General features: G+C 47.7%; 1 protein-coding gene across 8 annotated transcripts in view; it reads right to left on the bottom strand.

Moving 5' to 3' along the window:
- LOC146172000 (RING finger protein 141-like) overlaps positions 1–27,903 on the bottom strand; it is a 156,302-nt gene that overhangs the window by 60,337 nt on the left and 68,062 nt on the right. For all 8 annotated transcript variants that reach the window (XM_084586196.1, XM_084586190.1, XM_084586192.1 and 5 more), the window contains one exon: positions 4,927–5,087. In XM_084586196.1, the coding sequence (XP_084442322.1) occupies positions 4,927–5,087 (161 nt within the window). The remainder of the gene's footprint in view (positions 1–4,926; positions 5,088–27,903) is intronic.

Raw genomic sequence — 27,903 nt, 5'->3', positions numbered from 1 at the left:
ATCTACAGAAGTCAGGCATTTGCATCGGGTCGCCTGTTGCACCCATTTTGAGTAGTATTTTTTTAGCAATGTGGATCCTGTACTTAGCCAGAGGTTGGATGGTTTGCACAAAGGTATCTTTCGTAATGCTGATGATTTTGTGGTTTTAATTGACAAAGGGGGTTTAATAATCGCATGGTAAAAATCTTGAAAATCTTCAGAGTGCGGCTCAGGGCTCAAATTCACCTTAGAGGTTTCTAAAGAAAATAAGTTAAAGTTTCTTGACCTGAAGCTGCACTTCATTCCGACACATGTCTGTTGGTAGTATTGTCCTAGATAACAAAAAAAACACTACTCAATTATAGCTCACAACATTTAAAACTAGTTAAAAACGGAATACAGTAAAAGCTCGTTAATTCGAAATCGCTTAATTCAAACCGCCGGTTAATTCGAACTGATGCCCGGGTCCCTGCAAAGCCCTATGTATATCAATGGGCCGGAACGCCCGATAATTCGAACGTACCGGTACTCACGTCGGTTAATTCAAACTAGGAGCCGGCAGCCGGCATTGCTTCTCGTAAATAGAAGTCGCCTCGTAACGAGTACAATGCATTGAAATATTTTTTTTAATATGCACAGCGATGAGAATAAATAAGCAGCGCGCATTTTTGCACGCACGAGGCGAGCCGCCTATTTCCTTGCTGGAGCCTCCGGCGTTGTTGTTGTTGCGACTGAGGGAAGGATGAAAAGGAAAGTGCACGGGCCTGCCGCTGCCGCGTGCAGATAGAGGAGAGTTCAAAGATAAGAGGAAAGAAAGAAAAGAAAAGAAGCGCGTTTCTCTGACGCGCGGGTGGTGCGGGCGCCGCCGCCGCCAATGCTCCGGAGCAAGCCGTTTCAGATTTTCGTTGCACTGCGGCGGCTGCGATCGGTGGAGTGCACGAGTAGTCTTTTCTTGTCGCATTTTGCATGAGCTTGCTCGTTTGTGTGGGATCTCGCCACTGACGTCTCACCGACTGTGCCGATCATGGCGAGCCGTGGAAAGTACTCGGCAAAGGATTTAAAGACTAAAGTTGAAATATTGCAGGCGGTTGAACGTGGTCTCTTAACGAAGACAGCGATTGCCGAAAAGTATGGCATCAAAAAAAGCACGTTGTCTACCTACATCAAGAACAAGGACTCTATCATCGATGCTTACCAAAAGGAGATTGAGCCCTCGCGGAAAAGACTACGGATGTCGGCTCACCCCGAGATGGAGACTGCTGTCATTACGTGGATAAAGGATGTTCGCAGCAGGAATATTCCATTAAGTGGACCCATAATTGCTGCGAAGGCAGCGGACTTCGCCAATCAAATGGGCATCAGCGACTTCAATGCATCGGAAGGCTGGTTATCACGTTTTAAGGCCCGCCACGGGCTGACGTTTAAGAACGTCTGCGGAGAGGCAGCCGCAGTCGACAAAGAAACCTGCGAAAATTGGGTCTCAGGTGAATTGAAGGAATATCTTGCCGATTACCCGCTCAGCGATGTTTTCAATGCTGATAAAACCGCACTTTATTTTAAGTTGCTCCCAAACAAGACTGTGAGCTATAAAGGTTACGTGCTCGGGCGGAAAGCGCAGCAAGGAAAGAGTTACCGTGCTAGTGTGCGCGAATGTGACGGGCACGGAACGGTGCCGCTTGCTCGTGATTGGCAAAGCAGCGAAGCCTCGTTGCTTTAAAGGCGTGAAGACTCTCCCTGTTGGGTACACTTCTAACAAGAAGTCGTGGATGACACGAGCAATCTTCACGGACTGGTTGCGCACACTAGACAGAAAGTTCGCGGCACAGAATAGAAATATTCTTTTGTTCGTCGACAACTGTTCGGCGCATTGTGACATCAATGGACTGAAGGCGATCCGTCTGGCATTTTTGCCAAAAAACACTACTGCTGTGCTGCAGCCTATGGACCTCGGGATTATTAAAAATCTAAAGACTCTGTACAGGCGCCACCTCCTAGAACGGATTCTTGTATGCATGGAAAGCGGGAAGCCGTATGATGTCAACCTGCTCGGAGCTTGCCACATGCTGGCAACATCGTGGAACGCCGTCAAGGCAGACACTATCGCCAACTGTTTCCGCAAGTGTGGCTTCAGTGAAACCACAGAAGCCTGCTGCACAGCCAACTTAGATGTTCAAGTGGATCAAGATGATGGCTCCATCGTGCTGGACCCTGCCTACGCTGTTTTATCGGAGGGTGTGGACTCCGAGAGCTTTGTCGACGTAGACAACGGCGTGGAGACAACGGGGCCTTTAACTGACGCCGAGATTATCGAGGCTGCGTCCAGTCAGCAGCACGGCTCACGCGCGGCGAGCACGCCTGACAGCGACGACGAGTCCGACAAAGAGGACGATCCGTTGCCTCCTCCGAGCGCATGTGAAGCAGCATCGGGACTCGATCTGGCTGCGCGCTATTTCTCCACCGATGAGAATTCGGATGCTGCGCTGGAGATGTTGGGCAAGTTGCAGACAATGCTTCTCGAGTCGCGGCGAAGAAAGCGCAAACAAATGCAAATCACCGATTATTTTTCATGTTGATATGCTTCGATCATTATTCTTTTGTTAATAAACATGTTTTTGAAGCATAAATAGTGTCATATTTCATCATTAAGCCTGACGCTCACGTGGGTACATTTATCATTAGTTCCAGGCGCATAAATTGATTGGATATCTTTATTTCCTTTGGTGTTTGGACTCGCATGATTTTAATACCCGCAATCGCCGACCTCAAAGAGTAGTAGTGCGTATTCCTCGATAACGATCCCAGATATGGCTATTTTGGCTTCGGCCCTAGCAGCCAAATGCAGTGGCCATCTTTTTTTTTTTTTGTTGCCGCCCGCTCGTTAATTCAAACTCCGCTTAATTCGAACAATTTTTCAGTCCCCCATGAGTTCGAATTAACGAGCTTTTACTGTAGTTGTTTCTTGTCTCAGATTCAGCCTTGCAAAATCTTGCCCACATGTTCTCTGTGATAGCCTCACTACCCAAGTTTCTAGATGGTTAAATGCAAGCTACTCCAATAATTTCATTTCCCAGTCATGCATGAAATAATTGAAATGTGTCAAAGGCTGCGTATCACCCGCTCAAGTGAACTTGACAAAGCGTACTGTCATTCCATACATCCATCGCCTGTCACATGGGTTAAAATATGTTGCAAAAGTATGATGTAGCCCTATCCACCCCCTTGAAGTTGGTCAGATTATGTCATCCTGTGCAAAGAAAGGCAGAAAATGTAGCCAATGTTTCCCGCTCCTGCAAAGTAAAGCAGAGAGCAAGGTTTGTGCGTTGCGAATCTGGTGTGGTTTACAAAATTCCTTTTCTCTGCGGTTTGGCATACATAGGACAAACCGGGCGATGTTTGACTATCCGTCTTCAAGAACACAAAAATAACAGTTCTTCAGAGGTGAGTGAACACCTGCGAGAGTGCAATAATTGCAGCCCTATCTATGAAGATACACACAGGTCCTGTTTCGTCATCCTCAGCAAAGAACCAGAGAGGTGATGGAAGGTGATGGAACCTCGTCTCGTATGGTAACTGCGTAAGCAACACTTCGGTTTCATTATCTAAGACAGAAGTAGAATATCTGCGAAGATTTTGAAATTGCTCTCTTCTCCTTGAATTATTAACTGACCGTGTTTGTTGTCGATTAGATACCTATTACTTTTTAAGAGTTCGTTTTTTTCCCAATAAACCAGTCGTGAAACAGCGCTCGCCCTGTTGTCTTCTTCTCTGTATCTACGTTCCATTTGCGCCCTCTTATTTATCGTGAACAGCTTTCAACTAGCCCAACTTTCCATTCTGCCGAAGGCCCTCTACACCTCGCTTTTTACTTTTTATGTTTTATAGATTTTACTGCTATTGCGTTTCCACTTCATCTTCCATTATTGTTCATTTATTGTTTAGCTTGTCATCATCATCATTCATCATTTATTATACCCTTAAAGGCGCCGGGTGGGGTATTACATAAGGGGGGAGGGGGATGTAACACATGAAGATAACAATTTCAAAATGCTCAAATATAACAATTCAAATGAAGGAGGCACTGCAAATAAAAAGGAAGAGGAAACAATCAGTTATGTTCTCTTGATGGCTGTTACCCTTTTCAATGCAATTTCATTCATTAGCAGATGTTTTACTCACTGAGGTGACCATCTTCCGATGGCCGGTGACAGAGCATTACTGCTATAGATGTGCTGCCCCGTTCTCTTCGCTATATAATCTATGCTTTTCGAAACAAAACCTCAGCTGATAGTCAGGGCATTGTGTTTGTACTTCGTCGTGTCATTGTGTCCCATCCCTTGCGCTGTTCCTTCGCACATCGTTGAGTAGCCTTTGCGAAAGCCTACCTGATTCTTAGCTGATGCAAGCGTAACACTGCCCTGGATCTGTCACTAGTCCCTTAGTACAAATCCTGTACCAAACTGAGAGTAGGCTTGTAGGCCTGTAATTTTTCAACTCCCTCGCTCCTTGGCTCCAATCTTTGCAAGAACAAACACCTTTAAACATCGTTTTTTCCCAGAACTAGCAGTGATTGGAATTCCTAGCCTTTGCACACTTTCGCAGCCAGCGACTTTGTAAAGAATTGGAGCGTCAATTCTTGTGTTGTTAATTGTACTTCGCTCGTGATAAATATTTTTATTTGTATGCAATTTGTTTTTGTGCAGCCATATGCTTGTTATAGTGTATTTACATTTTTGCTATGAATGCCCCTCCTGCCTGGACCATGTATATGTATGGCCTGCAGCATCTGCAAATAATAAATAATAATAATAATAATAACTCCTTCACCTCCCCTTCGTTATGGATTAAGATTAAGTTAGCGTTCTGAGATTCCACTAGCGTTGATGTCCCCAGAGTACACTGGGAGGCCAGTTTTTCCAGCATGATCTTCCCAACTGTTTTCGTACACACCCACTGAAGAGGGCGGATGCACCCATATCCGCTGGCGATGCCCCACTGCAGGCGGCCGTGTAGTAGGCCTTGATGGTGTGGTACGTGTGCAGGAACTGGCGCAGAGTCAGGAGACGTGACGCCTGCACACCACTGCCCCCCTCCGAGGAGGAGGCCATCACCTGCACAACAACAAGCACTGCTCTCCTCACCAACCCCACGTGCACGGAAAAACAGGAAAGAAATGCGAAGCTACCATTTTTCCATCGTATAGAAAAAGTTTACTCCGCCACAAAATGCCCATTCCTCATAACTTTTGAGGCTGTGAACAAGTACCTTGCTTGACAGCTTTTCTCTGCTATCTGTTGTGCCACCTCAAAGCGCATGTCTCTCCTTCTTCCCCTCACTGCAAGAAAATAAAACAAGTGGTGCCCAAGATGGATGGATAAAATTATGTGCAGTTGGGATACAGGGGCGCAGTAGGAAGGAGACTGACAGCATGTGTTTGAACATGTCTCCAAAGCACAGTTTCCGATCTGCTGGAGAGAGGGCAGTTAGCCCCCCTCCCCCTTCTTCGGGCATGCCCCTTGGCAACAGATATTTATTTTACTCTCAGGATACAGAGTACACTACCGAGGAGAACAGCACTTCACAGCAATACAGAAGACCAAAAAAAGGGTAAGGAGGCCAACTGCCGGACGAATTATGGTAGACAATTATTCAGTTGGCAAATTCCTAACCTCCTGAACCTCTATCCTGACCTGATTGATATCATGAAAACCTGTTCCTCTCTGCCTGCCTTCCGGAAACAGGCAAAGATTTTCTTCTTTAGTCATTTTCTTCAGTGAATGCCACGTGAATAAGTTTAAACCAGCTGGTGTGTGTAAGCAATGCAATGTTCGCATATTATACACTGTTTGGAAGATCAAGTTCTTCTGGAATGTCTTTCTTTTCGCTCTGTCAAATTAACGTATCGGTTTGTATTATTTTTTTGAAACAAAGGTGTTTTTTTTGTCAAGCAAACCTATCTGTGGGTATTCTTTGTTTTGTAACAAAGGTGTTTTTTTTTCCTATGTATATATTGCAACATGAAATCGTTTGCTGTGTTCTTGCTATGCTCCAAACTTGCTGTGTTCCTGCTGTGTTCCAAACTCTGTCTGCATGAATGTAGGGTGTCTAGGGCCCAGTCAGGTGACCACGCGTGTCACCTTTAGCCCTCTTCACCCAGACAGTTTTGTCTAAATCAAAATAAACTCAAACTCAAACTGATCCTTAAGGTACCCTAGAACCAAATGTTACAGTAGAGGAATCAATGTCAATAAAATTGACAAATTCCACATGAGCAAAAGGAAACCCACTGATCCAGTTAAGGACTGCACGGTCAATGTTCAACACGCTCAGTTTATGTAATAGCAGTGAGTTATTAACAATATTGAATGCTTTAGCAAAGTCAAGAAATATGCAGTCAGGTGAAAACAGAGTCCAAATAGAAGTGCAAGTCGTAAGCGAAGGAAAGTAACTGAATGTCACAAGAAAAAAACTTTTGGAAGCCATTCTCTATTAGAACAGAAATTGTTATCCTCTAGAAAATTAAGATGTGTAAATATATGTACCACTATTTTGCATGCTATTAATCTCAATTATATAGGTAAATCGTTAGATGGATTCTGTTTATCTCCAGTCTCCGGTATGACCACAGCAGTGTTCCAGTCTTCAGTAGTACGCCATGACGATACGATTGGAAGAATATGCATTTCATGATGCTAGAACTATGCTCTTCATCATTATATATTGTAGTTGTCACCATCTATGAACTTACCAGTGGCGCCCTCTAAGCTGAAGCCCAGCCGGGGGTGATTTGAATAAAGCAGTTTTGTGTTTGGTTCTGGAGCGGCGTGGTTGCTTGGCTCTCTCTCCCGGCCTTCGTGGCTAGGGTCACCTCCCGACACGACAGCACGGGAATGCCCACATGACATGGCGTCAGAAGTTGAAGCAGCATGAAAAACTCGTCTTGAAGCAGCTCTCAACGACCGTCAATGGCAAAATGATGCTCCTGAACGAAGGAACCCAGCAAGCACAGTGGCTAGGTCTTATTCTGCAACCGCCAGACGCGTTCGACTGCTGCAACCCGGCAAGTTGGTCTTCATGGAAGTCTCGCTTCGAGGACTATGCCGCTGTCTTTGGACTATGGAACGCTCTGCAAGACATGCAAGTATACGTACGTTTCTGTACTATATGGGCCCGGAAGCTCGCACGCTGCTAGACACTTTTTCACTAGACGCTGCCACGCTGGCCTCCTACGACGCAGTTGTCAAACGCTTTTCCGCACGCGCCGCGGAGAACCATTCCCACGCGTGCCATTCCCGTTATTTGAACCACGCGTGATTTGAACCATTCCCACAGGTTCAAATAACAGCCCGAATTGCATCCCGGGTCACAGTAAACCGAGGTGACGCCGCCACTGCATACTACTCTATGGCGGAAGTCCGTTCTGTCGGAAAAATCCGCGATCCAATGAGAGTTTCACCTCGGCGATGGCGCGGAATCCAATGCTGGTACCACGGTACAGAGTCATGATTGTGGACATGAAAATGTTAAAGGACCGCCGTGACGTTCGCCAGAGCACTACATCCAGCCGGCCTAGGTTTTTTACACTTTCCCGATGCCCCAAAACTCAATCATAACGGCGAAATCGTAGCGCCTAATAATTTAATCCGATTAAATAATCAGTGTTTTGGCACCAATGTGAGCGACACATGACGGCGAAGTTCTTTAATGGATACGACGTTTCCTTCTTACTTGGGCACTGCTTCGCTGATTGGTTGAGCCCACACTTTAGATTTTACATTCGAATGTTCTTCAAATTATGTTTTAATTCCGCGTGTGTTCTTGAAGTGCTTGTAAGGATAGGGACTGTAAACTCTGATAAATATGGTGTTGTTAACAAGCACAGTAAGTGTCTGCTTACTATGATGATGGTGATGGTAGCTTTGTCTTTTGTAGCGCTCGCCGCTGCCTTCAGGCGCGGCGGAGCCAAAAAACAAAAACAAGAAACAAGAAAAAGAAGTCCGCCAATTTGCTGTCCAGGCTCTACGATCACAAGCACAAAGGTCACTCTCGTAGGCTCCTCATATCCCAAGACAGGTGACAACGTTCGGATCTCGGAGGTCAGCAAAATCGCTGGACAGTGGGAAATCACATGGCTGATCGTTTCTGCCGACGCTCCACAGATGGCACTAGTTGTGTCGAGATCACGTGAAGCGCACTCACCACACCCAAGTCCGCAGCAGGATTCCGCCAGCAGGGCACTGCCCCACGAGTTGTCATGTAAGCGTTACCGGCAAATGACCTGCTTGCTGGCCCTGTAAAAGTACAGGGTAGGCTTCGCCTTAGCTCCTGTACGCCATTCCTCTGTCGCTGATTTTCGCACTCGTTCTCGAACTTTCACAAAAGTAGCGCTCGAGTGATCCGTGGCAGCAGCAGCGATGGATGCAAGCGAAACACCAAGATGATGACGCGGATTTGCTGTCCGTCGGGTCCACCTTGTCGATACCCCCGCAAAGATGGTGTGGCGCTGCATCTGGTGGGCTAAGGCTAGCTTTGGGCTGATGGAGAAGCCGGTCCTCATAACACAGCTTCGCAGCATCGTTAACATAGTAACAGCGCTGCCAAAAGTGCGGCTATAGGTTGAGTTGGACAGGCAATCATGGTGGCTAGCTTCCGATACATCAGCAGAAAGCTGCGTCTCTCATAGGTTCCGCCCAAGTCGAGTGCCGGACAAGCAAAATGGGAGAGAGGCTCCCTCTCACATCGGCTCAGACGCGCTGTTCTTTTTTTCTTGTATTTCAAATTTTATAAACCGAATAACTCTCGTTTCCGTGCGCTGATTTTTGTAATTCTTTTTGAACTGACATCAGCCCAGTGAAAAGAGCCTAGAGGTTGGCTGGAATTAGCGGCCTGACGAACATCACTGTGCCCATTTTGGAATTTTATTGCACACACAAAGCACAGAACTTGCAGCGAGTATCACGAAAATGTGAGCAGTTCACCTCTGGAGTGTCACAACGGACCTCAGCTGCACCTCAGCACGCCGATTGCTTTCGCGCTGGCAGCTGCCGGCGCGATTATTCCTGATTTTTGTAGCGTGCTATTCTCCCACAGCGCTTCTGCATATTTTATCGAGTACCCAACTCACAAGCCTATTGGTTCTTCTATTGTGGCAGCTCAGCCATGCGCTGGCATCAAAGTTATATATCGCGCCTTGCCTTGCGATGCGGCCACGGTCGAGGCCGCGCGCTCAGCACAAAAAAAAAAAAAAAAAAAAAAATCTGCATGAATAACATACTTGCTGTGAACCAGCTTAAAATGAAAGTGCACTGCAGAAAATATTGTGCCATTTTCCCCAACCTGGCGAAATTTTTGATGATTTCCCTGATTTTTCCTGGCGCATGAAATTTCCCTGATAATTCCTGGTTTTCCCTGTTGCTAGACACCCTGGAGGTCTATGCGTGCAGCATTCCAGTCCAACCGAGCATCCTGTCTGTGAAACACTCTAGCATGGGCTATATGGCACTCTTCGTGGAGATGAGGGTGTGCATTTCAAAAACTTGGCTTGACCCATTTGCCGTTTCATTTTTCACAAAACTTCTAAAATTCCTCACTTCTTTCATTGTTGGTGTGACGAAAATAAAGCATTTGATACTCAAAAAATAGATGAACCAAAAAAGCATGTCAAATTATAACGAGTTTTACAGATCATTATATGAAAAACTAGCTACCTGTTGATAAGCAAGCATAACAAACTAGAGAATGAGCATAGCCAGAAATTGTTTTCAGCTTTTGCACTGCCGCATGTCCTCCAAGTTTCACGAAGTACCGAAAAGGTTTTGTCACAGTGTTGATGCCAATCTTCATCCACTGATGCACGCTTGTGAGCCACCATCTTGTACAATGCAAGAATGGCTCACATCCATGTCAGCAGTGTCATCTTTGTGTCCTGAAGCAATGTAAACCTCAATGTCTGGTCCAGATGAAGATGAAGACAATGACAAAGAAAAGCTTCCTTCCTGCTACAACAGGCCTGCCATACATGCATCATCTCCACCAGATGCCATCTTTATAATATAGTAAACAAAAATTTTCAAGCAATGGAACAAACGTCAACCAGTGGTTACAAGCAGCATCTGTTGAGTGTCACATGGCCTAAGCCCCACACGAGCGCTGCTCACCTCAACACTCTAGGCGAGAAATATTTTGCGAGGATGACCTGCATTTGTTTTAAATGGTTTGAGAACGGCTTTACAAGTATGAGCTCTGCTTGTCCAATATGACCAATAATCTCCTATTGGATGTGCTTTATACCGCTGTCACACGGCCACTCAGGATCATGATTTGCAACGATCGTGATTGAAGTTTGGACCATGCTACATGCACCCACTCGGTTCCGATCGACAAGTTAAATCACTACATGATAGATGACACTGCATGATCGTGATTTGTTGACAGTTGTTGACAAGTTGACAGTTGACAGCCGTGTGGTGTGGACGTGTGTTTCATCGCTCTTCCGATTGCACGTGGCTACCGGAAACGGACAGACTGGTGACAGTGGGAGCTTCAGAAAGCGTCAAATAGATGAGTTCTTCCTTTTCTTAACTTTATTTCGTTTTCAGCTAGTTAGGTTAGGTGCAGCCTAATGAATAGATTTTAGCTCTTCACCCTAGCGGCCTGGTTTTTTTCATGCCGGCAGCTAGGTTTTCTCGGCGTTCATTCTTTATCTATTTTGTTTAGATAAATATTCTTTTTCCTAGGCCTTCGGGCAATGCGGGGTAACTCTTGAATAAAGAATAAAGAATTTTTTTGACGCGTGTTTACTAGTCATTTTTGTGTCTTCCTTTTGCAGTTTGTATATTCTGATAATTCACAGTAGAAATAGTTCAGTTGATACAAGATGTGCAATCAAAAGAAGGTAAAGTGTGCTCTGTGAGAGGCGCAGGTTAATCTCAAGGAAATGCGTTTTGACTCAGCAGAGGAAGCGGAAGGAAGTGTCCTTTTGTACTGGTGTTGCTGAGTGCGCACCTAGATAGATTTGAACAAGAAAAGGGCTTAGTGCTCACTGCAGTGGTTTAGTGTCTCATGTGGATGCCTGAGAAAATGAAGTAGGTTTATTAAGGGCAGAAAATCAGAAACTGCTGGGACAGCTTCCTCAAATTGAAAAAAAAATGGCCAACTTTGCCCTTGGAAGCAACGAGGACAGACATTCCAGAGCGGGCCACGTGGCTGGCACAAGCACTGGCATGGAAGGCATAAGCAAAGTATGTCAGGCAGACTTTGTCCTTGGAAACAACGAGGACGAACATTCCAGTGAGGGCCACGTGGCTGAGACCAGCACTGGCATGGAAGGCATAAGTAAAGTAAGTCAGGCGGACTTTGCCCTTGGAAACAACGAGGACGGACAGCCCAGTGCGGGCCACGTGGCTGGGACCAACACTGGCATGAAAGGCATAAGCTAAGTAGGTCAGGCGGACTGTGTCATTGGAAACAACGAGGACAGACATTCCAGTGTGGGCCACGTGGCTGGGACCAACACTGGCATGGAAGACATAAGCAAAGTAGGTCAGGCGGATCTGAACCGACAGTTATTTAGAAGCAGCTACTAAGAAGTCGGGAAAAAGGGAAGAAGTAAGGAAGAATGAAAATCCCAGAGAGAAGGACACAGATAATCAAAAGCAGGAGCCAACAGTTGGGGGAGAGAGAGCGAATGCCCAGGTGCTTATCGACGGGAGTTCCAACATGAGCAGGTGCAGGCGAGATACCATGGAACGTGTAAAGGGTGATAAGCGAGCGTTAGTTGGAACCTTCCCAGGGATGACAATGAGGGCAGTGCTGAAAGAGAGTAAAAATAGGTTGTTGAAAAATTCCGCAGAGCACAATATGGTGATAGTAGCCGCGGGGCTAAACGATGTCCTAAATGGTGACACTGCAGGACGGTGAAAAGTTAAGCTAAGGGAGTTGACGATATCAGGGAGATAACACAGTAAGCGCACAGTTGTATGCACAGCACCGGAGGTGCTAGGATCCAATGGAAAGCTGGAAAAGCACGTGGTGACAGTTAATCAGGACATAAGAAAGTTAAGCCTGGAGAAGGATTTCAAAGTGGTTGAGGTAAACAGGGAGATGCATAAAGCAGGTTTTGGCAGGGCTTTTCAGCGAGATAGCATCCATTTTAACAGAAGGGTGGGAGCAGAGATCGGCTTGCGCCTGGAAGGCAGGGCTGTAGTTTTTTTAGGGGGTCCGCGAGGGCTCCGCGCACAGGGGTAGTTAGAAGTGAAGCAGAAGAAAGCGTAATAACGGAGGCTGAGCCCCAAAAAATGGCAAGGAGGAGGTCGAGAAAGAAAAGTACAAAAAAGAGATTTAACACTAGGATCAGTAAAACGTGTAGCGGGGCTAGTTGGTTCATGCTCGTAAACTTGTGTAAAGTGCAACAGAGACAAAACAACCAGACACAAGAGACAGGACAGGGCGCTACATGCAACTGATTTATTCGGAACAACGAGGACGCCTTAAACACTAAAAGATTGAGACACAATCTGCCTCAATCTTTTAGTATTTAAGGCATCCTCGTTCCGAATAAATCAGTTGCAAGTAGCGCCCTGCCTGTCTCTCTTGTCTGACTGCTTTGTCTCTGTTGCGCTTTACACAAGTTTACGAACACTAGGATAAGCTACATAAACATGCAAGGAGGTAGAAAAAGAGTGAAACGGCTAGAGATAGAACAGCAGCTGAAGGACGACAAAATAGGTGTGTACGCTCTATGCGAGACACATCTCAGGGATCTAGAAGATCCGCCGTTTATAGAAGGCTACGTCTGGGAAGGGTGCAACAGAACGAGAACGGAAAAAAAGGGTGGAGGGGTAGGTAAGTTGATACACCAGGGAACAAATTGGCAAAGAATTAAATCATCTTGTAAAGAGCATATCTGGGTTTCAGGAACAATTGCCGGCATAAGGACATGGCTAGGGGTAGTTTATTTAGGAACAGGACACGAATGCAGGCAGGAAAACAAGGATATTGTTGAATGTCTCAGTGACGATATAAGCCAGTTTGGAGACTAGGCCAATATTATTTTGCTGGGGGACATGAACGGCCACATCGACGATCTGGATGGATACACGAATTGTAACGGCAAGCTAATGCTAGATTTCTGTGAGCGACATGACCTAGTTATAGTAAATAGAGAAACAAAATGCGAAGGACAAATCACGTGGGAATTCTGCAACAGGCAGAAGACCATTGACTACTGTCTAATGTCGCAGGAAATTTACAGCAAGGTCACAAAAATGGAAATAGGCGAAGAAGAGGACTGTAGTCTGGGAAGCGATCATAAAAGTATTAGTCTGCAGATGGGGCCCTTGATGAAACGAGTAATGGAACTTAGACAAAAAGTAAATGCAAAATTAAACAACAATCAAATAGCGCAGATAGGAGCAGACATAGAGGAAGCAATAGAGAAAAGCCCTATGGAAGACTGGGATTATATACAGGTAGATCTACTCATAAGGAGGAGTTGCAGCGAGAACAAATGGTCGTACATGTGTTTGTGTGCCGAGACCTTCGAGAGGTGCAGCCATGAGGTCCGTACATGGAGCGCGAGACCGAGCCGTCCACGGAGAACAGCACGCTGGAAGCGAGTGAGTGCCTCAGCCGGGACGGTGGCCCTACTTTTCTTGTATATAGTTGTAACTTGTAAATATTCCCTTTCCGTCTCTTTGGCTCTGGGAGCCAGGTGCCGCAATCGGCTGACTGGTATTGCAGCCGTGATTGCCGGAAAGCACCGGGGCGCTCCGACACCGCTGGACGCGGTGGGCGCCGTTCGCTCAGAAGTTGCCTTTGGATGGCAGCGAGCGAGTAGGGCCACCCTGGGCTCTTGGGCGGAGACGCACATTCTCGTGGCGTTGTGTTCTAGCTATTGTCCTTTAGCGCTAGAGCTAGTAGGCTTAAGGCTCTTTTTGGGAGCTGCCTGTCGCACGTCTGAGGACAGTCTAACTGTGGCATACAGTATGCGCAAATGCGTTTTGCTTGTTGTATATTAAGCTCGCTGTAGCCGAACATCTCGCTGAATTAGAGAAAGCTAACTTCGTTCAAATGAACTTGGTATTTTTGGGCTGAGAAGGCGAATCGGAAATTTCGTGGAACCAGATTATTATGCCGGCAAACAAACCGCAGATGCCTGTGCTTCGTTCGGATTAACGGAATGCAGTGCGGTGCCGGATAAAATTGTTTGGCACTCGCATTGGCCCGCATTTTACCAAATGGTCATTTTGCTCAATTTATTCAACCTTTTTGGAGATCCGGAGGGTTGTGCAGATATCAAGTGAAGTCGCGTGGACCTGCTGCCATTGTTTACGTTCCTGCCTGCTGCCCTGCGGCTGTGAATCACCAAAGCTCGGAGTCTCACGGAACCAGTCCGGCTTAACGGTAGGGAAGGCCAACCCCCTGCCTGCCAACAAAGGTGCGTCAGCGGGAACAACACCCTCCCGTCACGCTGGCTTCTGGGACCTGCCGATGGACAGCGGAGGCCCCTTCACCTTGCTGCTCGTCGGCTGACACCAACGTTTGGATCGCCCTGCTAAGCCTGGTGTTTACCTCGCGGTTGGCGTCCAAGGAGCAGCTCTCGACAACCATAGATGAACATTTAAGGAGGGAGGGATGTGGAAAACCAGTTTCCTCCCCCTTCGCCGCGACCGACCACCACCACCCCAACGAGCTTCATGGCAGCGCCGGCTGGGAGAGGAGGTAAATACCTCCACTTGGGGGAAGGAGAACAGCGATGGGTGTGCCACTAAGACGTCTACACGGGTTCCCGCGAGAAGACGAGAGAGAGCTTCTGGATCCAGCCGGCAACGGGGATAGCGGGCACGGAGTACGCTGCGCACACGGGAGGACCCGTTGTGCACGACCGCCCATCTTCTGGTCCCCAACGGCGAAGCGACCGGTAAATACCGCACGCTCTCGCCGCCTCCCGCGGCAAACGCCAAAGTATGGCAAAGTATGGCAGCAAAGTATGCAAAGGATTTAGACAAGGCTGTCCTCTATCACCGCTGCTGTTCATGCTTTAGATGATAAACCTGGAACGGAGGATACAAGAAAGTAACCTAGGTTTTAACTTGTCATATAGAATAGGTGGAAAGACGGTAGAGTAGCGCCTCGCCGCTTTGATGTATGCAGACGATATTGTGCTGCTAGCTGAGAGTCTGGAAGAATTGCAAACTCTAGTTAAGTATTGCGGAGACGAAGGGGACGGGCTTCAGTTTTAGAGCAGTTAAGTCGGGTCTGATGATTTTCAACGGCTCAACTGATCAGGGTCTTAAATACAAGGCCATGAAATATTCTGAGTAGCAGAATATAAATATCTCGGGGTATGAGTAAACGAAGGATTAGCATACATTGAAAAACATGAGCAATCACTCAAGGCAAAAGGGGGGAACAAATGCCAGGATAATGAAGCACAGGGCATTGTGGGGGTACAACAAGTATGAGGTTTTGAGGGGTATTTGGAAATGAATTATGGTGCCCAGGCTTACTTTTGGAAATGCGGTTTTGCGCCTAAAATCAGAGGTACAGTCAATATTAGAAATAAATCAGAGAGCCGTCGGACGATTAGCACTGTTTGCCCACGGCAAAACCACAAATGAGGCAGTACAGAGAGGTATGGGCTGAGCATCTTTTGAAGTAGGGATGCTCAGAGTAAAATATTATATGAGGAACGCCCGAGCAAATTGGACAGTAACAGATGGGCAGCTAAGGTATTTAAATGCCTGTACTTAAAAAGCGTTGACTCACAATGGAGGAAAAGAACTAGGAAACTAACCCGTAAGTATGCTGGTCATAAGGACGAAGAAATTGAGAGCGTTAAACAGGTGACAAACACAAAAGGTAAAAATTAGATAAATTCTATGCAAGAGAAACAGAGTGTGGAATTATACCAAAAGTGGAAAAGGCAGATCAGGAAGGAAGCTTTCTTTGATAACTCAAGAGGCAGTGCCCTACTTTTTGAAGCTAGATCAGGGTGCCTTAGAACACGCAGCTACAAAGAGAAATTTAACAATGAAGATGACGCTCATGCTGTATGTGGTAACTTCAGTGAAACAATTGATCATATTATACTCGAATGTAATAGTATCCATCCGGAAGTCGATGCAGGCGCAGTCACTCTTCCTGAAGCTCTGGGGTTTAGAGATGCCAATGGCCGGGTGAATAAACCTGCGGTGGAAGCTAGCAAAAAACGACTGGAAGATTGGTGGCTTAAAAGCAGAAAACTGACATAATACTAGTAATGTAGAAACGAAAATTCAATAATTAGAACGATGGTATAGTTAACCAATCTAAAAACAATAATTCAGATGTAGGGAGAAAAATGAGCATGAAAGCAACTGCTACCACCCCGTTTCAAGTCCGTCCGTCCGTCCGTCTGTCCGTTGTTTGCAATATATTACCGCATTCCTAATCAATCTTATGGCGCCCTCATGCGGCTGGACTACGTTACCAGACGTTTTAGCTGGCCTTAGCCATGCTAGTCACCCCTGCGTTCTTCGTCTACCTATCTTGCGCTCCCGGCTGTCTTGGCCACGTACGTTTGCTCATTAAACCTACCTTCTGGGTGAACCTACTTTGGCTACTCTGGCTGTTTGACGGTGACATTTGGTGGAGCCGTGCTGGGTCTCGTCCCATGTACACTGACCTCGAAGGTACCTTTGAAGCCAGTTTTAAGTGCGTGGATACAACAAGGCGAGCCGTCGCCTGCGACGCCTACAGCCTGAGTTAAGTGGCCTGGGTACACCTCCAAGGGCCATAAGCATTGAATTATAGTCTACGAAAACCAGAGATCGTTATGCCAGTCGCCTTATTAGGTCTCTTCAAAGGAGCGGGATGCAATTCGCCGGCAAGTTCAGAAAATGCTCCAGGACGACCTGATTCAGCCGTCAACCATGGACGTCGCCTGTTGTCCTAGTGGCAAAGAAGTGGAACCCTACGGTTCTGCGTTGATGACCGGCGTTTAAACAAAGTTACCAAAACGACGTTTATCCTCTACCGCGCATTGATGACTCCTTAGACCGTCTGCGCCACGCCAAATACTTCTCAACGCTTGATTTAAGCAGGGGTTATTGGCAGATAGAGGTGGACGAGCGTGACCGGGAGTAGACTGCCTTTATTACCCCGGATGGTTTGTACGAATTCAGGGTGCTCCCTTTCGGCCTACGCTCGGCTCCTGCGACTATCCAGCAGATGATGGACACTGTGCTTTCTGACCTGAAATGAGAATCCTGCCTGGTGTACCTGGATGATGCTATTTTCTCCGACACTTTCGAGGAACACCTGACGCGCCTGCACGCCGTTTTCGAAGCCATTCGTTCAGCCAGTCAGTCGCTGAAGCCAGAAAAGTGCCATTTCGCTTTCTAAGAGCTGAAGTTGGCCACAGTGTGAGTGCCAAGGGCGTTAGCCCAGACCCCAGCAAGACAGCCGCCGTCGCTGCTTTCCCCATCCTAACTGACAAGCGAAGCTTACGTCGTTTGACTTCGACGTGATATCTCGATCGGGACGCAAACACTCAGACGCTGACGCCTCTCCTGCACCCTCGCACTCAATATCTGAACCCTTCGTTGCAGCCCTCACTTCTGACAACCTGCCTTTTGAACAACGCCGGGATCCCTGGATATCTTCGCTCCTAGACGTCCTCACCACGTCCTCAACGTCTCCATTCCCGCGAGCCCTTAGTCACCAAGCTTCCCATTTTACGATCCGGGGTGGTCTGCTGTATCGCAAAAGCTATCGCCCGGATGGTCGCAAATGGCTCTTGGTCATTCCTCGCCATCTTCGCACAGAAATTTGTGCCCATCACCATGCCAACCCGCAAAGCGCACATGCTGGCCTGTTTAAGACATACGAGCGTCTTCGCCAGCGGTACTACTGGCGGGGGATGTACAACTTTGTCCGCTGCTATATTCAGTCCTGTACTGCTTGTCAGCAGCGGAAGTCGTCTCCGTGTCCTTCCGCCGGCCCATTACAGCCATTGCCTTGTCCAGTGCGACCCTTTGATCGTGTCGGCATCAACCTCTATGGCCCCCTTCCATCTTCGACATCAGGCAACCGCTGGATAATAGTCGTCATGGATCACCTCACTCGCTCAAGGAGACTGCAGCCCTGCCTACGGCTAGTGCTTGTGACGTCGCCTCCTTCATCCTGCGTCACTTATTCTACGTCACAGGGCTCCTCGTGAACTTCTCAATGACCGCGGCCGTGTCTTTCTATCTCAAGTGGTCAACTAGCTGTTGAAAGCTTGCCAAACAATACATCGAACCACCACAGCTTACCATCCTCAAACCAACGGCCTCACAGAAAGGTTTAACCGAACTCTTGGTGACATGCTCGCCATATACGTTTCTTCTTACGCGTCTAATTGGGATCAGGTGCTTCCGTACGTCACCTATGCCTATAACACAGCGTCTCAGGCAACGACTGGATTTTCCCCATTCTTTCTCCTATACGGTCGCGAGCCTTCCTGCCTACTGGACACCATACTTCCTTCATCATCATCAGCCTGATTATACCCACTGCAGGGCGAAGGCCTCTCCCATATCTCTCCACTTAACCCGGTTCTGTGCTAGCTGCATCCACTTGACCCCTGCGAACTTCTTAATCTCATCCGCCCACCTAACTTTCTGTCGCCCCCTGCTACGCTTTCCTTCCCTTGGAATCCAGTTTGTTACCCTCAGCGACCATCGGTTATCCTCTCTTCGCACTACATGTCCTGCCCATGTCCATTTCTTCTTCTTAATTTCCACTAGAATGTCGTTAACTTGAGTTATTTCTCTGACCCACTCTGCACGCTTTCTATCTCTTAATGTTACCCCTACCATTTTTCGTTCCATAGCCCTCTGGGTTGTCCTCAACTTAAGTAGAACTCTCTTGGTTAGCCTCCACGTTTCAGCCCCATAGGTGAGTGCAGGCAAGATGCAACTGTTGTATACTTTCCTCTTGAGCGATACCGGTAAGCTGCTAGTCATAATCTGCGAGTGCTTGCCAAATGCGCTCCATCCCAATCTTATTCTTCTTGTTATTTCCTTTTCATGGTCCGGATCTGCGGTTACTACCTGTCCTAAGTAGATATATTCGCCTACTACTTCCAGTATTTCGCTACCTAATGTAAACTCCTGTTCCTTCCCGAGGCTGTTGAACATTACCTTAGTCTTCTGCATATTGATTTTCAAGCCTACCTTTCTACTTTTCCTGTCTAGGTCATCAATCATTATTTGCAGTTCATCTCCCGAGTTGCTTAGCAAGGCAATGTCATCAGCAAATCGCAGATTTCCTTACCACCCCGCAAGTTCAGAGTACACTTCTCTTTCTGCAGTTGCCCGTAATGCTAAGCAGTGCCGTCAGCTGGCTCGCTCATTCATGTCGGACATTCAAGATCTTCGCCGACATGAGAGTGATCACGGAAAGCCTGCTTCTGACTTTCCTACCAACACCCTTGTTTGGCTCTGTGTTCCGGCCGATTCCAAATTCTCTGCAAAGTATAATGGCCCTTATCATGTATTAGAGCGTACATCACCAGTTAACTATGTCGTGGAGCCGGCAACGCCTTCTTCAGACCACCGTCGCTGCGGACGAGAAGTTGTTCACATCAGTCGACTTAAGCCATACTACGATCCCCTTGTCATACCCTCACCCTAAGTCGCCAGGATGGCTTCCTCTTACCGTCAGGGCATTTGTAAGGAAGAAGATGATACAGCGCCAAAGCTAATGACGATGAGGACGCCGATCAGCTGGCGCGCGCACTCGAAGCTCGGACTGTCTTGTTCGGACAACGTGCTTCGCTCTACGATCGTCTTGTGTCACCGGTCGCTGTCTCCAGTCCTCCTAATAACCCCCAATAAACCCCTCTTCATCGTACATAACTTCTGTGAGGCGGCAAAATACTCTGTAGGGTCCAAAGTAACAATTGAGAAGTTTTTCTGGCAGGCCTGGGTGCCGGACAGATCTCCACACACAGACGTTGTCACCAGGCTGGAACACGACAAAGCGATGTCGGTCGTTATATCGGCGTGCATCTGTTGCTTGCTGTTTTGTAATGTGATTACAGGCGAGTTGGCGAGTTTCCTCAGCGTAGTTGGTGAATTCTGCGTCAGCGGTAAGCAGCTGGTTGTCAGCCGCACATGGCAGCATAGCGTCGAGCATGGTCTGTACATCATGTCCTTATACTAGGCGGAATGGAGTGAATCGAGTTGTTTCTTGGACGGTCGTGTTATATGCAAATGTGATATAAGGCAATATCTCGTCCCATGTTTTATGCCGCACATCTATGTACATGGCGAGCATGTCAGCTATTGTTTTGTTAGTCGCTCCGTAAGGCCATTAGACTGAGGATGATAGGCAATTCCCTTTCGGTGATGTGTCTGGCTTAGTTGGAAAACTTCTTTAAGGAGACGCGCTGTAAATGCCTTGCCGCGATCAGTGATGACGTATGAAGGGGCGCCATGGAGGAGGACAATATGCGTCATGAACAATTGCGCCACTTCGGAGGATGTTGCACGTGGCACCACCATAGTTCCAGCATAACGTGTTAGATAATCTGTAACCACGATAATCCACTTATTGCCAGCTGACGATAGAGAAAAAGGGCCTAGAACGTCCATACCAATTTGGTTGAATGGTACTAGCGGTAGGGGAATAGTCTGCAGGAAACCCGCTGGCTTCAATGCCGGTGTCTTGCGTCGCTGGCACTCGCGGCAACCTCTAGCATATCGAAGAACGGTGGCGGCAAGTTTGGGCTAGTAGTACGCCTGGCGCACTCTGGCAAGAGTGCATGCAAAGCCCCAGTGTCCAGCGGTGGGTTCATCATGGCAAGCATGAAGGATTTCATCGCGGAGATCTGCAGGGATGACCAGAAGATAGGCTCGGTCACTGTTGCCGGCGCTTTTCTTGTAGAGGATTCCATCGCGCGTACAGAAGGATGACAAGTTCTTAGCAAACAGTCGAGATACTGTAGAATCGAAACCCTCCAGATGATCGATCCCAGTTTCGAGGTCTGGATCAGCCCGTTGCCGGGCCTTTAAATCAGAGGAACTGATAACGCGAAGAAAATGGGAGTCTTCGTCCGTACTGTCATGGGCCAACTTCATGGGTGATCGAGACAGTGTGTCGGCATCTTCATTTTTACGTCCAGAATTATAAATGATAGAGTAACCAAATTCCTGCATATGAAGACTCCACCGTGCAAGACGTCCTGATGGGTCTCGAGACTAGCCAGCCAACACAAAGCATGATGGTCTGTCACAACTTACAATTTACGGCCGTAGAGGTAAGGTCGGAATTTCATTGTGGCCCAAACAACGGCGAGACACTCCTTTTTAGAGGTTGAATAGTTTGATTCTGCCCAAGAAAGGGTGCGGCTGACATAAGCGATCACTTTTTCCTCGCCTTGCTGGTGCTGGACCAGAACAGCACCCAGACAGACGTTGCTGGCGTCAGTGTGAATTTCGGTGGCGGCGTCCTCATCGAAGTGTGCAAAAATGGGGGGCTGTGCAGCCGTTGGCACAGCTCGGTGAATGCCTCCTGCTGTTCGGAAGACCAGACATACGGGATGTCATCACGTGTCAGGCGTGTCAAAGGTTCTGCAATCTTGACAAAATCAGCAATGAAACAGCGATAGTATGCACACAGGCCCAAGAAACATCGGACTGCTTTCTTCGTGGTATGAATGGGGAAGTTGGCTACAGCAGCTGTTTTGTCAGGATCAGGCCGGACACCGTCAGCGCTAACCACATGACCGAGAAATTTCAGCTGCTGATATCCAAAGTGACATTTTTCCGGTTGGAGTGTCAAATCGGCCGCGCAAAGAGCGTCCAATACCGTTCGCAGCCGCTTAAGATGTTGGTCAAACGTTTCTGAAAACACGATGACGTCGTCCAAATAAACCAAACAGATTTGCCATTTAGAACCAGCAAGTATGGTGTCCATCATTCTCTGGAACGTCGCTGGCGCTGAACACAGACCGAAAGGCAATACTTTAAATTCATATAAGCCATCGGGTGTCCCAAAGGCAGTCTTTTCCCGATCGCGGTCATCAACTTCTATCTGCCAATAATCACTTTTTAAATCGATGGAGGAAAAGAACTTGGCGTTGCGAAGTCGGTCGAGCGAATCGTCAATACGGGGTAATGGATATATATCTTTTTTTTGTGATGTCATTCAGTTTCCTGTAATCATTGCAAAAACGCAGCATGCCATCTTTTTTCGTAACCAACATGACTGGCAACGACCGCGAACTTTTAGACGGCTGAATAACATCATCATTAAGCATTTCCTGGACTTGTGTCCGAATTGCCTCACGTTCTTTGGCCGAAATACGGTACGGCTGCAGTCGAATAGGTCGGGCATCGTCAGACGTTAAGATGCGATGCTTGGTGACAGAAGTTTGCCGGACTTTTGATGATGAGGCAGAGCACAGGGCGTACTCCAGCACTAAGGCACGAAGGTCGCATTATTGACAGGCAGAAAGGTCACTGCTAACATGATGTGGTCTAGAGCACCAGGAGTATTAATAATGTCAGACGCAAAGCATTCGGAAACTTCGTTTAACAGTTCGGCGAAAGCGATGGCAGTAGAGCGATAGAGGTGGCAAAATTCATTCGTGAAGTTCGTGACGAGAAGCTCAGAGTGAGCATTGCTGAGAATAATTAAGCTTTGAGCTGCACAGATACCATCAGAAAATAAAAGCGAACGGTTGCCTTCAGCAATTATCGGCCCGTTACATAGCCCGTCGCACACAACACTCACAAACATGCTAGAGCGGGGAGGCACTGAAATACACTCGGCTGAAACTCGTAGGGCGCACGTACGTTGGCCGTCGGTGGGGCTGGCAGCCGCTTTTTCCGTTAAGAACGAGACCGTTTGCTGTCGGAGATCGATGATGGCAGGAAATCCACACCGAGAATCAAATCACGAGAATATTCGCGGAGAACAACGCAGCTGACAATGAACGTTGACATACGAATCTGGATTCTAGCCATGCACTGTCCAATAGGAGTAATTACATGCCCCCCCAGCCGTGCCTATCTGCGAGCTACACCAAAGTGTCATAACCTTCCTAAGATGCGCTGCCAGTTTCCCACTCAAAATAGAAGTCTGCTCCGGTATCCACTAAAGCACTGACGTAATGACCATCGATGCACACAGGGATGTCCAGTGATAGCCGGTCTCGTGAACCAAATGCTGTCATTTCTGCTCCAAAATCCACATCTGTTCTCATTGGGGGGACTTCTTTGTGCTGACATTTAGCGGCCCTGCCCCCGGAGGTCGCTCTACTCAGTTTTCCCGGCGGGGGCTTGGCGAGTGACCAGGCGGTGCTCACGGGAAGTCACCAGTTGTTGAAGGGGATGGCCGAAGTGGGGATGGAGACCTGGATTGTCGGCATGCCATCCGGAAATTCTCTTGTGCGAGGTTGTCTCCAATGTCACGAGGGTCATTGACCGAATGTGCATCTAGGTACGTTGAAACCCTCCGGTCAGAGTTCCCGATAAGGGCACCACCAGAAGATGTGACCAGGTTCCCCACAGTGGTAGCAAAGGCAGCGGCTTCCAGGGGTCCGCAGACGTTCGTTCGTCGTACGTGTGACCGCGGCGGCTGCAGGTACCACGATGGTTGCTGTACAGGAATGTATTGCGATGGCTGCTGGATGGGCATGCACTGGGTTGGTGGTAATGTAGACAACGGAGCTTGGACTGGAACTGGGCGTCGGAGAATGTCAGCGTAAATCGGACGAGGATAATCATGAACAGAGATACTTTGAGCTTCAGCAACATGCAGAGATGGCTGCGTGACTTGCTGAATCTCTTCGCGGATTATATGTGCGAGAGAATCACCCCTGAGTTGGAACGTGCCACAAACCTTCTGCAGTTCCTCGCGTACAATTGCACGAATAAGATCTCGGATGTGGTCAGTATTGCTTACAGCAGCTGTAAGAGGCTCGGCAGCAGTTTTAGCGAGGATTGGGCTGTCGTAGACAGCCGAGCACTGGTGCAGGATCTTTTCCATCGTGATCGCCTCTGTTAAAATGAGGTAACTGTAGTTGGTAACTGTAGAGGTAAGTGTAAAGACCAGCAAAAAACTGTTCTTTAACCCCACGCATCAGGAGGCACAGCTTTCTGTCTTCAGACATGTTGGGATCCGCACGTCGAAATAGTTTCGTCATGTCCTCAGCATACATCATGACGGGCTCGTTTGGCATCTGTATCCGAGATTGTAGAGCACGTTCTGCTCGTTCGCGCCTATTCAGGCTGACATGATAAACGGCGGAACTGAGGCCATGATGTTAATGTGCCCTCTCGGTTCTCATACCATGTCAAAGCATGATCTTCCGGGCAGAAAATGGCGTTCCGTAGCTTTAAGTCGTCATCCAACTAAATAAAGGAAGCGACTCGTTCGAGCTGAGTTGGCCAATCCTCAACATCTTCATGCGCAGTGCCATGTAACGATTTCGGCATTCGGGGGTTTTGAAGGTAAACAGGAGTACCTTGCATGACCGACGTAGTGCTTTGCATGGCTGACCGGAGGCTCGTTGTTGAAGTGGACTCTAAGGGCCCGTGTTCGGGAGGAAGGCCCAGGTTCCTCCGGCTGACACGAACTGGCGTGTCCACAGGCAAAAGCTCGGTGTTGTTGGTTCGCAGAGGGGTGTGCGGCATTGAGAGGACAATTACCCAGCACCTCCACCAAAACTGTCACGAAGACAGCGACGAAAGCGACGTAGTTCCAAAAGGGTGGAAATCTGTCGTTCCTGTCACTGCCGTTCGCCGCTCAGTTCACTCAATCGCTTGCATGTGAACCAGCCTTAAGGGTGTAGGTGGTGGTGATCGGAACGACAGATAGGAGAGCAAACAATTAACTCGAGGTGATTCCTGCCGCGTACGAGCATCGTAATCATGACGATGCAGATGAAAAAGTGATACCTAAGCAGTTTTCATGGGCGCGACAGATTGAGCGCTTGGAAAAGTTAGTGGCGCTGCGGCAGCGGCGATCACGAAACGGCATCAAGGCTGGTTCACATGAGAGAGATTGAGCGAACTGAGCAGCGAGCGGCAGCGACAAGAGCGAAAAATTTCCAACCTGTTGGAACTGCATTGCTCGAGCCGCTCGAGCCGCTTAGAAAAGTTAGTGGCGCTGCGGCAGCGGCGATCACGAAACGGCATCAAGGCTGGTTCACATGAGAGAGATTGAGCGAACTGAGCAGCGAGCGGCAGCGACAAGAGCGAAAAATTTCCAACCTGTTGGAACTGCATTGCTCGAGCCGCTCGAGCTGCCATGACAGCCTAAAACAGGTTTTTGCGTCACCGTGGCAGAAATCACTAGCGTCTTTGCTTGCATGTGAAACAGCCTTCATGCGCAGCATGCGAAATCGCAAACCTTGTCGAAATAAATTTCCTTCCGAGTTGCAGGGGCAATTATCTCAGTGGGAAACTGTGCATTCACACCAAAAACCAGTCAAAACTTCTTTTATCAAGTTGCTGTTAGCCTTGGTAATTAAAAAATTTCGGGCGCAGTCACTATTTTGGAGGAGCGATATCTCGGCTTCTATAGCAGCCATCGCTAAATTCTATTTTTTTGCCAGAAAGGTACAATCATACGTTCTGTATTAACACTACTTTCTAACCACTGTTATTTGCCAAATTACCAGAATAAATCATTTGTCCCAGTCACCAAAATGAGCTTCTTCTGTGGCAAGTTTGACAAGCCACATCTTTCTTCCAAATCATCCTAGAATGCTCAATTATGCTTTATTGCTATCCTTGCGATTCTAGATTATTTGAGGTTCGAAATCTTCTCCTCAAGATGTGATGTTTACTAACCATGCTTCCTCCAAACAAAAGACCAGCTTTCCTTGATATGGTTACGCGACCTCACCCTCATCAGCCGCGCCTTCTAGTTTCCCGAAGGAGAAAAACAGCGCCGAGGAGATGGTGAACGTCGTCGTTTTTGGGTTGGCGGCGTCAAGCTGCGGTCCGAAGCAGGCGATCCGTTTCGCATCTGTGCCGGGCGGTATGTATCCAGAGTCGGTGTCGGATAAAATTCAGTGTCGAAATGATCAGAAACGTTGGGCAGCGGGCAATGATCTTTTGGTAGCAGGCCCCGCCGACGGCAATACCGTGAGATGTGTCCGGTCATGCCACAGCTACAACACACAGGTTGCTGGTGCCACCGGTCCGAGTAAATGCGGGCTGAATGAAACTCGTTCTGGTTGGCGGTAGTAATTGGGACAGCGCAGCTGACGAACCATTGGCATGTGTAGGTGGTTCTTCGGCTCATCCATGGCTGAGAAGTGCTTAAATCGTTACGCTGTCTGCTCTCGCCAAAGTGTGACACATTTAAAGCCGGAGTCCTGGAAGTTGATGGGGTCGCGGGTTCTGCTTGCAGCGCGCAACCGTCATACTGTTGTTTGTCCTGGCACGCAGAATCTTTGTCACACAGTAATTCTTCCCGCACAATCCGGCATGTGACGTTGGCCAGTCGCCCAAATTTAGGAGTGATACGGCGCAACTTCAAGGTTTTGAAAGTGCAGCAGTGCCGGATGAAGTCAGCTGTAGAGTTCAAATTGTCTTTGGTGATAAGAAAATTACAGACATCTACAGAGATACCTTTGAGCAAGTGCCCCACTTTATCTTCCTCGGACATTCGAGGGTTTAAAATCTTGCACAATTTCACAATATCCTCGATATATGCGGTGCAAGTCTCGCCAGGTACCTGGGCCTGCTGCATCAACGTTGCTCTGAGTGTTTCTTCTTCGCAAATCCGTCACCAAAGCACTCCTTTATCTCTTCTGTTAAACAATCCCAGCTGGTAAGTGAGTCTTCATGATTATCAAACCAAACTAGGGCAGTGCCTTCCAGGAAGAACACTACGTTCGCCAGTTTCACTGTCAAATCCCAACGATTGTACCAGCTCACCTGTTCGTAGTTGGTTAGCCACTCGTCGAAATCCTCGTCAAATTTTCCAGCAAATGCGCGCGGCTCGCGGTAATGCTGCCAGTTGCTCACCGCAGGTGTTGTTCGATCACCGTCGCCATCTTGAGCCATGTTAGATGGTAGGGGTGACAAACCAGCGAGTTGGTAGCTTCGTCGAAGACAACGGGGATCTACACCGCAAACTCCACCGCAACTGTTACGTACTCAGTATGTAACGGGGTGTTTATTTGTCGTCTAAGCGCTGCGAGTCCCCAAAGGAACACCAGCACACACCACTGTGGCTTCTGTTTCTTCTTCTCTCCAACTTCTTCTACCACTGTGGCTTCTGTTTCTTCTTCTCTCCAGCCTCTTCTTCCTTTCCTGAAGCCCCGAAGCACATGACAATATATTTAAAACTACCTGCATTAGGTAAATCCGCAGTTGCAGTTTTGGAATGAGCACGAAAGAATACACCAATGTTGCAAATTGACCACAAATAACAGAAATGGTTCTAAGACGGTTGTCCCCCCTGATTTGTTTACAATGCCATTCGTCTTTTTTATTTTTCCCAAAATGTAAATTCTGCCTACCCTTCCATTTTACGAAATTTAGTTAACTGTGCGAAAAAGTAGGAAAACAGGAAGAAACACATACGACACTTAGAAGCGCAGACTGTCAACTTTATTCTTCAAGGAAATGCAAGGCGTATTTAAGCGCTCTCTGCTACGTGCAAAATCATTTGTCATCCACGTGAACACAAGATAAACACTATATTTCCGAAATCAGCAAGAAAGATACTAAACCATGAAAAGACACACATGAAGCACACTCTGGGCCGGCCCACAATCACACAGGTAATCGAGCTCTGCTAATCAATCAAGGGAAACGACTTGGCTAAGCCAAGATAACAACAAACATCTCTAGACGAAAAGATTGAATTCAAAATTCCGAAAACACTACCTCGTACTAATCGTACTAAGTGTCACATGTGTTTCATTTCATTTCA

This window comes from Amblyomma maculatum, unplaced genomic scaffold (genome assembly GCF_055883805.1).
Source record: "Amblyomma maculatum isolate TAMU_Amacu unplaced genomic scaffold, ASM5588380v1 scaffold_15, whole genome shotgun sequence".
Classification (NCBI taxonomy): Eukaryota; Metazoa; Arthropoda; class Arachnida; order Ixodida; family Ixodidae; genus Amblyomma; species Amblyomma maculatum.
This window is presented reverse-complemented; position numbering and strand designations above follow the sequence as displayed.